This window comes from Schistosoma mansoni, chromosome 6, assembly GCF_000237925.1.
Source record: "Schistosoma mansoni strain Puerto Rico chromosome 6, complete genome".
Classification (NCBI taxonomy): Eukaryota; Metazoa; Platyhelminthes; class Trematoda; order Strigeidida; family Schistosomatidae; genus Schistosoma; species Schistosoma mansoni.
The window spans coordinates 14402965-14415451 of NC_031500.1; the positions used below are offsets into that span (position 1 = coordinate 14402965).

Here is a 12487-nt window from a genome sequence, read left to right on the forward strand (position 1 = left end):
GTACACATTTTTAAGATTTGACACTAAAAAATCTTGATAATTTTTCAAGTCAATACAAACATGAATTTATTTGTTTATTTGAACACATAAATATTGGTACAAAGAGGCACCAGATATATATGCGCCACACAAATCTTATTTGATTTGTGTGAGGGTTGTGATACTGCTCAGGTGCCCAAACCGATGCAGGTGGTTTTCTCAGGGGGCCACACCCGGAGTCTTTGGCCAAAAGGTCTGATCCACAAGGCAGTGGAGCATCGTGAGGAGATACAGTCCCATGATGGCCGGTGACCAACGATTGATTCATACGCCATTTGTTCCGTGAGGATATTGGAGCCCATGTCCACCACCATTGGTTTGGAATCAGGGTTTCCCAACTCCCCTAGGTGGACACTCCACATCCACCCACCCGATTATAGCGCCGGACATTCGCTTTTCGTCCTCTCAATTTCGTAAACAACAATAATGCCACGAGAAGTCAGTGAGCAGGACTTCCCTGTCAGAGGCTATATACGCGTGGCCATGTGAGAGCATTTCGAGAGGGAGAGCGGGCTTTCCCCACTCTCGGCCGTACCAGGGCATTTGGGGACATACAAACATGAAACAAATCTTAAAAGGCGATAAGAATATCTAAAAACATAATGTAAAAAAATAAACAAAATGGAGTAATTTACGTGCATTTCTTGTTCATGTTCTTTTTGTAACACCGGTAGATGATGTGGTCGAGATGCATTCATAGATATTTCTTCTCTATGTTTTCGTCTTAAAGTAGATCGACAAGCTAATGTTGAATACAAAAAGAAGCTATTAATTTTCAAACAAGCAGAAAATGTACAACGATAAAAAATGTTCATCTTTAGTTATGCCAACTATAAAAAAAAATGAATTATCAAATGGAAATGACTACTGTTCTCATTTGCCAATTTTCGAGTAAGAATACACAAAAATGGGGGGAGAAAGAAGAGTAATTAACAAGATTGGAAATAGGGAAATGTAAATTACATTGCGAAAGATTGTAAAAACGTTAAAGTGTTACGTCCTCTACTTGATTACGGTAGAATACGGTATACAACTAACGGCACTCAAACGTGTAGAATCCAACAGTCGCAAATCAGAAGACGGAAAAAGCAAGGGGGGGGTGATTATTAGGCAAGAATCAAAGATGTACACAAAAACGGGGATATTTAGAGTTTTTAGTAACATCATTATAATTCAGTCAATCCGCAAGGAGGTAAGTTATGCTATTGTTCAATCGTAGAATGCCACGTTGAAATTCTAGAAGGCTCTACCAGGTCCTTTAAAGCCTCTTCGTGCTTTTCGAAGTCATCCTAACACAAACAACTTTACAACTGATTAACCAGTGAATAGAGATAAATGTAATGTTTATCTAATCCTTTCATGCTGATTAGAATTTAATGGTCAACTAACGATGTGGTCACTAATCTGAGTAAATCGACATTATATGCACCATATCGAGGTTTTGATTGTTCGGAAACAGTAGACAAAGAGCAATGGGACTGATATTTTGTTGGTTAACATTAGCTTAAAAAATGTACTTGGAATCTTCAAGGGACTGATGTTTCTGGTGGATTCGGACGGAGATCACCCGGTCTGAGACACACACTGAGCTAATCGGATAGCGACTAATCTCCTATTGGACTGAAATATTTACAATGTATTGATCACTGAGCGGTGATCAATGCATGTTTGTTTAACTCTTTTTGTGAAGATTTAACGCTATTGATTAAGTTGTAATATGTCGAAAAATATTACCAAGTATTTGTGATTAATTAAACATGGCTTTTCCCACTTTTGAAAAGGAACTCAAAACCAAATATATCTAAACAAACCAAGAACAATAATATTCACAATCAGCAAATCTGAAAACTGAACTTTGTGTTCAACAGGTATCTTTGATTAACCTTCAACTATTTTGGTAGCAAAAACAAAAATCACATTACTAAATAGAATTTCATCTTTCAAGAATCCACAATTACGATTCATTGACTTTAACTCAATTTTTTTTGTCTTACTTTTCAATATTCTGAAGATTTCATGAAATTGAGTAACAATAGTTTAGGACAATCATTCTAAGTAGGATTTATACATTATAACTATAATCATTAAAAACATATTATACTTATTATCAGAAGGGGTTTTTGTGGAGATTTAGTATTTTCATAGTTGAAAGCGTGGTCGTGGATGTGCACTACTGAAGAGTCCCAAAATGGGACGAAACGGTCGTCCAGTGCTTCCAGGTTTTCCTTGGTGGTCTAGATTCAATTGACTCACGTTTTCAACTATGAAAATATCACACTTAGTCACTTTGATAATCTAACTATTCATGATATTTCAAGGATTTCAGTAAACAAGCCAAAAAAGTTTTCTTTGTATACAGTACACAGCCATAGACTTAGTTAATTCATGTATCAACGAGAATGAAAATTATGTTATAGACATTTGAAAAAAAAGAGAGTTAAATGAAGGCACTACAATTATAGAATAATTGATTGAAACAACAAAAACTAACCAGATTGTTCAGAACGTAAATCAATCAATTGTTTATGCAATATTTGTTCTTCTACACGTTGACTATTGACTAATTCAGAAACTGTTGGAAATATTTTACCCTCTGCTAATATATGAGCCAATTGTGTGATCATATCTTCCGAAATTCCTGTTTGAATATCACTAGAGCGTGACAAAAAAATGAGGATGAACATTTCAGGAAAAACATTGATTTGGCTATCACATGATAAAACATACCATCCAAGAGTAGACGAAATGGTGAACTAGGCATTCAGTTACATTGATATTGAGTGAATAAACGATATTTCAACCTGAAACTTATTAGCTGAAAATCAGTTTTCATGAATAAAGTGTTGAAAATAAAGATTAACACTGTTGTCCATTACAGAAAACCTTTATTTCATGCGACAAACGAAAATGTCGCTGAGGAGTCACATATTGGGACGACACAGCTGTCTGTGCTTCCAGGTTTTCAACAGTTGTCCACCTTAGGTCAGTTCGCGATTTTGATAAAATAAGAAAACAATAGATAACTCACACATTGACTTGTGTTTTGAACTTTAGACCACTGTTGAGCTATGCTAAGTCGATGGAATAAGTCAGAGTGTGGAAACTAATTAGTAACATAAAAACTGATTGCAACGGCCAATATACTGTAAACATTGTCAGACAATAATTGATAATCTTAATGAATATTATAAATCTCTGGTAACAATAATTAATTGGAATACTATAATATCACAATAAATCATTTCCAGTTCCGATGCACATTTTAGCGGTGCTAAAATCTCTCTAAGATTTGCTCATATGTTTGAAAACTACGTTGTTTATCGATTGAGTAAGCTACGTTGAGTTCATTCGTCGAAAGTATAGTGTGGAAGGTTCGGCATCGACATAGTTTGCTGCGTTAGGTTTGTCGTCCGGCTTGACACTTTTAGGTGGCCCTGTATCTGACTCTAATTGGATCGTACAGTGATTGTAACCCAAATATACATGATGCCAACCCTTACATGTAATTATCGACTTAAATCGCGTTAGTGAATAACGGAATAAAATAAGTCATATACGAGAATGAAGTTTGAATACGCATATTCCATACAATCGTTGATATAAACAGACAGAGAGATGAAGCAAATGAAACCAAACGACGTGAAGTGGAGAAGGCATGTGAACCAACTCCATTTTACCAAGCGTGAATCGATATTTATAATTGAACAAAAATAAGTTACAGACACATGATGACTAAGATAAGTAATTAACACATATACGATTATATAAGGAAAGTCGGGTTTAATAAACGAATAAGTGACAGGGTAGAAATATGTCTTGACAAGAATGAATAGATCGGTCTGTTCAGAGGCTAGAATAATCTATGTGTGCTTGACATAGTACTGTAGTGTGGTCTACTTATATCCATATAAGTAGTATATGGCGATGGTCAGACATAGAATTTATTTTGGCAGAAGATCGATAAGGAAAGAACTGAAATGAAGCGTAGTTGGTAGGAAAATACATGAACAATGGAATTAGAGAAGATGAACTGATATTTACAGAAGAAACAGTGAAGATTGAGACAACTGATTGTTACTTTGCAAATTTACTGTTTGTTGTATGGTTATCAGAATTTAGTGAGATAGTCTGCAATTTGTGTCTAAATACACTCGATTATCCCAACCGGTGTTTTGTTCATCACAGTACCAGCTCCTATACCATCTTACACAAAAAAAAGAAGACAAAATAGAAAAAAGTCATATTCTGTCGCGAGTCCGCCGTACTGACGAATCCAAGATATGATGAAATTAATCAAGTATTAATTTCATACTCTAATCATATTAACCTATGTAATAACTGAAGTTTTAAAGGGTTTTTATATTCATCAAAAGTAGTGAACACCATGAAATCAAACTTACAAAGGAGCTTGTTGAACAAACATACGTAATTCATTCAAATAATAATAAATTTTTTGCTGAAAATATTCTCTATCAACAAGATTATCGCTTAAATTACTGTTATTCTGAGTTAAATAATTCGAATTGGATACATCTGATGAATAATATGATGATGGTGATGATGATGACGATGATGCTGGTTGAAAACTCATGATGATATGACAATATTTTCAGACTCCTAGATAAACAAAAAATGAAGGAACAGTAATACAGGAAACAGATTAGAAAGATTTGAAAACCCTATTCGATATAATAATTAAAATAAATTTTCAGTCAATAGAAGAGGATCTTGTATTGAATGATAAGGTGCCTATGAATTCAGTTCGACAAACTAATATAATGTGGAGAATAAGTAGCTCAGTGGTTTAGGCGTTCAGTTTACAAATAAACGAACGAAAGTTTAAACCCTGCTTTACTCATTTTAGTTTATGGTAGTGAAGTAATGTATCTAGTCTTTATACAAATAGTTTTGTAACATATCGAATACACAAACACCTTCACATGGAAGATAGGTTACATTAGGAAGGTAAAAAGAATAATCTTGTTGAATGGGTTGTGTTCTCTGAGTTAAACGGATTAGTCTAGCTTAGAGACAAGAACACCTCCAGCGGACTCACCTGGTAGTAACCTTGAACATAAACAGTACGCTCTGTTCTCAGTCATTGAATGGTAAACAATGAATTTCCACTTCGACATTAAGGGACTTTAGACAAACAAGTCTGAATTTCAAGAATCCAAAAGAAAGAAATGAAAGAAAATGCTGCGCTAACCATTTAGTTTAACTTAACATAACTGATTAATCAAATTTAGGTTCGTTTACCTCTAATTAACCTAGGTTTTTAGTTTTTGTGTGAAAGGTAGTGAGCGATACTACCCGTATGACTACAACGACGTAAGACAAGTGTGAATCGAAATCACAAGTGCACAGTGAATAATATAAACAAATAATATGTAAACAGGTCAGAAACCTCCCTACCTACTTCGGGGTTAGGGTAGCTGGGTAGTACTAATAATTCTCATCGTTTATGTGTGACTGAAAGCTGGGTACCTGAAACCGTACTTCATCAATGAGTTAAGACACCTGGGGCTTCTATATATAATTGAATGCTTAACTTTAAAGGATACTTTGTTTACGCAACTTAAGGTCGTATTATATACTTATAGATAGATTCACGATTCTGAAATGCTTTTGAGGAAGTAAATATTGATTAAAAAAACTTTGCCACACACATGTTAATAATATCAGAAAATGGAATAACTTCAACACGTGGAAGAAGACTTAACAATAACTACAAACCAATAAATAATTTTGCATAAACGACAAATACACATCATTCAGTATTGTTTGTTTGAATCTTCCCATCGATTTGTTAGAACTGCAACTGGTCAGTCTCTAATTGGCATATGTGCATACTGTGCGTATTGCCTCAATATAGCCTTAATTCACAAGCACGGTAAGCAGAGATGGATAGTGGCTAGCAGTGGAACATCAACTCTGAGATGCAGGTACATCCAGCTGACGAGTCTCAAATAGGACGAAACGCGCGTCCTGGATTCCATTGCTAGCCACTATCCATCTCTAAATACACATCAGTTTTCGCTTAACAAGTGAGGAGGTACTTCAACTTGGGAGAGGGTTTCAACTACACTAGGACATCATGTAAACCAATGGAATTATGAGGCAGTAGAGTATGAATTTTAAAATCCATTAGTTATAACCAGTGCCGATTATCTGACTCCAATATGAATAGTATTCAGGATATGTATAATTCAGACATGTTAATATTAAACGACAGACAGCCAAATTACAGAATACAGAGACTGTATAAGACATTGAAGTTCGGTATAAACGTACTCAAAGAGTAACAAAGTGATCCATATGTAAGAAATACAGAAAGTGGATAGGTAAAAACGTACTTGATTAAGATTATATGCGAGTAATTGGTGAAGACAGATATGTGGGTGACAGAATAAATGGAAAGATTAGAATAATTCATCCGTTATAAAGTAAGGACATATTACCTAGGTAGGTGTATAACGATACTAATTGCTACAAATACAAAAAGTTTTCGATATAGATTTGTTCTCTGAGCTGGATGGTTTGGTCGTGGAGCTTTCATCGTCCTTCTGAACGACATCATCAGCACAAACTTCGGGTAGAATTTGATGATGATGTCGTTCAGAAGGACGATGAAAGCTCCACGACCAAACCATCCAGCTCAGAGAACAAACCTACATCAAAATCACCCACCTGAGCTACAAATCTTCTGCACCATCACAAAAAGTTTTTCATATAATAAATAGAGTAAGGTTAATCATCCTTTTTAAAGTTAAGTAAAAGTACAATATCCAGCACTTTTCCGTTCATTTGGTGAGTACTATATATATAAAAGTGTAATTTTCACTGCGAACTTTATTTTAATCATTGAAGTGAATCCTAACTTGTTGGATGAAAAAAATAAAGTGAAATTTAGGGCTTGAAATAAAAACTTCAGTGACAATGGTGATCTTATATGCACATCTACCTACTAAATGAACGACTAAATGTTAGATATTACCGACATATTAAATAATGAAAGGCAGGTGTATTACAAATACACGGACACGTACGCAATCGACGATGAATAAAACTTTTATGTACATTTGTATAGGTCGTTTGAATCCTCTCATTGATAATGAGGTCCCCGACTGATCCATCTCTTTTTGGAAAATGTGTATCCTGTGCAGATTGCCTCTCAAGCATTATAAGCGGAAATGTATGACGGGCTAACAATTAAATCTACGACAAACGTCTCGTCCTAATTCAGACTAGTCAGATGGATATACCTGCATCCTGAAGTTGATTTTCACACCGTGACTCAACTGCAGTCCCCAACATCAATGGGAAAATCCAAACAATCGATTAAAATAAATTAAAATTCACCATAATGAACAAGCCAGTGGCTATCTGGATTCAGTAGCTAAGTGAACAACAAGATGGCATTTGCAGGAAACGGTACTTGTTTCAAGTCTTGAATTGAACATCTACTCTGGGATACAGATAAATCCCAGCTGATGAGTCTCAAATAAGATGAGGCGCGTAGCCTACATTCCACTACTAGCCATCGTTCATTTCTGTTTATAAAACTTTGATGGTTCAAACTGATGAAATACAATTGTGAAAATTCCGGAAGTAATTTATTCTATCTAACCTTAGTCTAGTCAACGGTTTAACATTATTATATAATATGTACTGATATAATTCAGAAATAAATAGACGTATAAATCTTGTCAACAGCATTATGTAAATTTATGTAAAATAAGGTAAGTGACAATAACAAAACTATCACAGAATCCAATATATATACATGAAACGAAATGCATTAATTAATTATTTCATTAGTATTTATCTAAATTAAAAGGAATATATATTAACTATTTAAAGAATATAGTAATCTTATTGCTAATTCCAGCTAATAAATAACAAAGATGGAGTTTTTATTACAACCATCCACCTGAGCTACAAATCTTCTCTACTTACTCAGTGAGAACAGTATTCGTTATTAAAGATATATGACAAGTTCATTAACAACTATCTATGTTGAGACTCCTCAGAAATGAGCATCCACGATCCCGCCTCGCGAGATTCCAACCCAGGATCTATCAGTCTCACGTGCGAGCGCTTAACCTATAGAACACTGAACCGACCGACATCCAAAGGTGATAATGTCTAACTTTAACTAATCCACGAAATTGAGCGACACATCCACCATCGTTTTCAGTGAGTTACTATCTCACAACAGACCTGGTTGAATTCCACAGCTCACTGCTTCTCACTAGAACTCCAAGAAATACCTCTTAAAGCTAGTCACTAGTGAGCAGGTTTTTCATAGTGGTCTAGCTTCAATGGACTCATGATCTCATTTATTTAAAAAAACAACATCTATTTATCAATTCGAAATGCATGTATATAATTTATGCACAGAATTTGTACAATATTCAATTATATTAGTTAAGTTATTGCACCAAACTCTAGAATTAAGCCAGGATCATTTGACTTTAATTGATATTTGTATTTCAAAACAATTAAGTTTATATACAAAGTAGGAAGAACGATAACAAATATGGTAGAGTGATAAAAGTCCATCTATTTCTGTTTCTTATAACATAAAAAGAAATGTAGTAATTTATTACATATAGTTGAAATCATGAGTCAGTTGAAGCTAGATCACCATGGAAAACCTGGAAGCACTGGACGGCCGTAGTGATAATTTATTATTTATTTATTTAAACACATAAATATTGGTACAAAGGAGCACCAGATACATATGCGCCGCACAAATCTCATTTGATTTGTGTCATGTCTGTGATACGGCCCACACGCCCAAACTGTAATAGGTGGTTTTCTTAGGGGACCACACCTGGAGCCTTCGACTTGAAGGTCTGATCCACAAGGCAGTGTAGCATCGTAAGGAGATGCAATTCCATGGTAACCGGTGACCAACGGTTGATTCATACGCCATTTGTTCCATCAGGATACTGGAGCCAGCCCATGTGCACCATTGGTTTAGAATCAGGGTTTTCCAACTACCCTAGGTGGACTTTCCATATCAACCGACCCAGTTAAAGTGCTGACATTCGCTTTTCGTCCTGTCAACTTCGTAAACAATAATAATGCCACGAGAAGTCAGTGGGTAGGACTTCCCTGACACAGGCTATATACCCGTGGTTATGTGAGAGTATTTCGAGAGGGAGAGCGGACTCTCCTCACTTTCGGCCGTACCAGGGCATTTGGGGGCGTAGTAATTATTTAGAACTAATATTATACTACTGAAAATCTATGAAATAATGATAATACACATGAAAGAATCTTTTTGTTTCAAAAGGTTGTAGTGATTAAATATTTATATTTTTATGATCTCTAGAATATGAAAATTGACATCAAAGGTTACGTAACAATGACTATGTCAAGAAAAGGAATGAAAATTAAAGTTACTAGAGTAGTGTACACGAGAGTGGCATAACTGTATCCTTCTACATGTACAAGTTCGGTTCAAAAAGGATACAATTCTAAATCTTGTACTATCCTAGTGAGATTAATTTTCAATACTTAATTTGATCATTTTTCGTTGCTTCACTTTTGAGTCTTTTTTATTCCAGATTTACTCATTTCACCCTGGTAATTCATCCACTTGCACGGACACCAGCTATCAGTTTTTAGAGACTTTTCTTCCTGTGTACAATATTAAAATACAAAGGCATAAAGAAATATTGATTGCTTAATGCAACGCTCTGACTAAAACATAATCTAATTGGTACGATTACAAATGGTCAAATGTGTTTTCAATTTGACTAGACGACTTAGAACCCGTGTATTGATTACTAATAGTTGAAGTTGGAAAGATAAATCAACATTATTATAGATTACTACTATTTGGAAAAAACAGCCCCCAAATGCCCTGGTACGACTGAGACTGAGGAGAGTCCGCTCTCCCTCTCGAAATACTCTCACATAACCACGGGTATATAGCCTGTGTCAGGGAAGTCCTACTCACTGACTTCTTGTGGCATTTCTGTTGTTTATGAAATTGAGAGGACGTAAAGCGAATGTCGGCGCTTTAACCTGGTTGGTGGACACGGAAAGTCCACCTAAGGGAGTTGGAAAACCCTGATTCTAAACCAATGGTGCACATGGGCTGGCTCCAGTATCCTGAGGGATCAAATGGCGTATGAATCAATCGTTGGTCACCAACTACCATGGGACTGCATCTATTCACAATGCTCCATTGCCTTGTGGATCAGATCTTTCGGTCAAACGCTCCGGGTGTGGTCCCCTAAGAAAACCACCTGCTTCAGCTTGGGCACCTGGGTGGTATCACAGCCCTGACACAAATCTCATTTGATTTGTGTGACGCATATGTATCTGGTGCCTTTTTGTACCAATATTTATGTGTTCAAATAAATAATAAAATTTGGAAAACATTCGCACATAATTACCAGAGTGAAATTGTTTATATAGAAATATCTTTAATGAATTACTCTTCATTGTTTTCTAATCATATCTAATCTATGCAATTGAACGATAAAACATGTGTAATGTATGCTACTTATGTCTGTTGACATAAGTAGTATTTAACACAAACCAGAAGAGTGCTTGGTAGGAGAAGATTGAGAAGATCGAATCGAAGAGAACGGGAACAGAGAGTAGTTGTAATAGGAATGAAGAAACGAAGAAGTTAGAGACGAATGATGGAGGATTCGCAAATGAAGTATTTGATGTATACTTTTCACATTTTACGAAAGAACTATGTAATTTTAAGTTAAACAATAAAATGGTTGTCCACATCTGAGTTCTCATTCATTACACATACACTAATAAGTACTTAAACAGAGAGATAATTGAACAATACTAACGTCATATAAAAAATTCAAATATAAAATCAATGCTAGTAAACTGGTGAAAAAACGAGAACAATAGACTATTGTTTTATTTATTCACATTGTAAATTGTCAATGATGAACATCTATAAACCTGAACGGGATTACATTCAATATCCTGAAGATTCTAGAATGAACAAGAAAATATTTAGTCATTGATACAAAATCTAAACTGTTCATATGGTTAAGTTAATATACATGATAGATTGATGAAGTTTATCCCATATCAACAATCAGTATTATCATCGAATAAGTCAATGAAGAAAAAGATTGAAACTGAAAAGTTTGCAATTGTTTTCTCTTTAATGCACTCAAGGATATATCTAAAGTGAAGGTGTTAAGAACGATCCGGGTGTGAATCTGCCAGGAAGAATTAGTTGCTTTAAAATGACAAGTATGCTGTGGCTGGGCAAGTGTCAATTAGCACAAAACCGAAGTTCAGGAATTTCAGCTATCTCTAACTTCTTAAAATCAAAACATAATGTATCCGATGTCAAATCACCCTGATTTGTGGTCAACATTGCAAGTCAATCAACAGAATTCGATTAGGGCTAAAATAACTGCATATCCATAACTCAGTGAGTCAATCAACGTTATAAAGATGTTTAGCACTTATTACATAAATTATAATTTTTGGAAGTTAAAGATGCCTTAAAACTAGAAGTAACTGTTGTTTTCTTAATTTATGATGGTGAAGTTATTTGAGAGGTTAATATCGGATTGAAATTTCTTTGATTGATACTTTAAAAAGTCTTGACGGAAAACAGTGGATATTTTCTTTTTCAAAGTATACCACAATACATTTACTTCACACTGATTGTTTTGAAATTCAATAGAAAACTATTTTGCTTATTACTAAATGTGTACATCTATGAAACAATATACTAGTTAAATTCACTTAGTATTGTTTGTTTGAATCTTCCCATTGATGCTTAGGACTGAAACTGGTCAGTCTCTAATTGGCATATGTGCATACTTTACGTATTGCCTCGATATAGCCTAAGTTCACAAACATTGTAAGTCAAGATGGATAGTGGTTAGCAGTATAATCCAGGACGCGCGTTTCGTCCTATTTGGGACTGGTCAGCTGGATGTACCTGCATCTCAGAGTTGATGTTCACTCTTGGACTCGAACCCAGTACCCTCGCTTCAAACGCCATCGCGTTATCCACTCGGCCATTGAGACCTGATAGCCACTTGCTTGTGCGATGGGGTGAAGTTTGAATTCACTTAGTATTGTTTGTTTGAATCTTCCCATTGATGCTTAGGACTGAAACTGGTCAGTCTCTAATTGGCATATGTGCATACTTTACGTATTGCCTCGATATAGCCTAAGTTCACAAACATTGTAAGTCAAGATGGATAGTGGTTAGCAGTATAATCCAGGACGCGCGTTTCGTTCTATTTGGGACTCGTCAGCTGGATGTACCTGCATCTCAGGACTCAGTAGCCGAGTGGATAACGCGATGGCGTTTGAAGCGAAGGGTACTGGGTTCGAGTCACAGAGTGAACATCAACTCTGAGGTGCAAGTTACATCCAGCTGACGAGTCCCAAATAGGACGAAACGCGCGTCAAGAATTCAACTGCTAAC

The 12487-nt window shown here is 35.5% G+C and overlaps 1 protein-coding gene and 1 non-coding gene across 2 annotated transcripts in view; both read right to left on the minus strand.

Annotated features, from left to right (window-relative positions):
• The window catches only part of Smp_051070 (hypothetical protein), an 18149-nt gene that overhangs the window by 1904 nt on the left and 3758 nt on the right, over positions 1 to 12487 (minus strand). Inside the window, exons 2-4 of the mRNA XM_018798358.1 lie at positions 4440 to 4656; positions 2531 to 2691; positions 675 to 781 (exon numbers count right to left, since the gene is read on the minus strand). Of these exons, the coding sequence (XP_018653308.1) occupies positions 675 to 781; positions 2531 to 2691; positions 4440 to 4630 (459 nt within the window). The 5' untranslated portion in view covers positions 4631 to 4656. The remainder of the gene's footprint in view (positions 1 to 674; positions 782 to 2530; positions 2692 to 4439; positions 4657 to 12487) is intronic.
• On the minus strand, positions 12011 to 12081 carry Smp_tRNA_00353_Pseudo_TTG.1.1. The gene has a single exon. It is a non-coding gene (tRNA).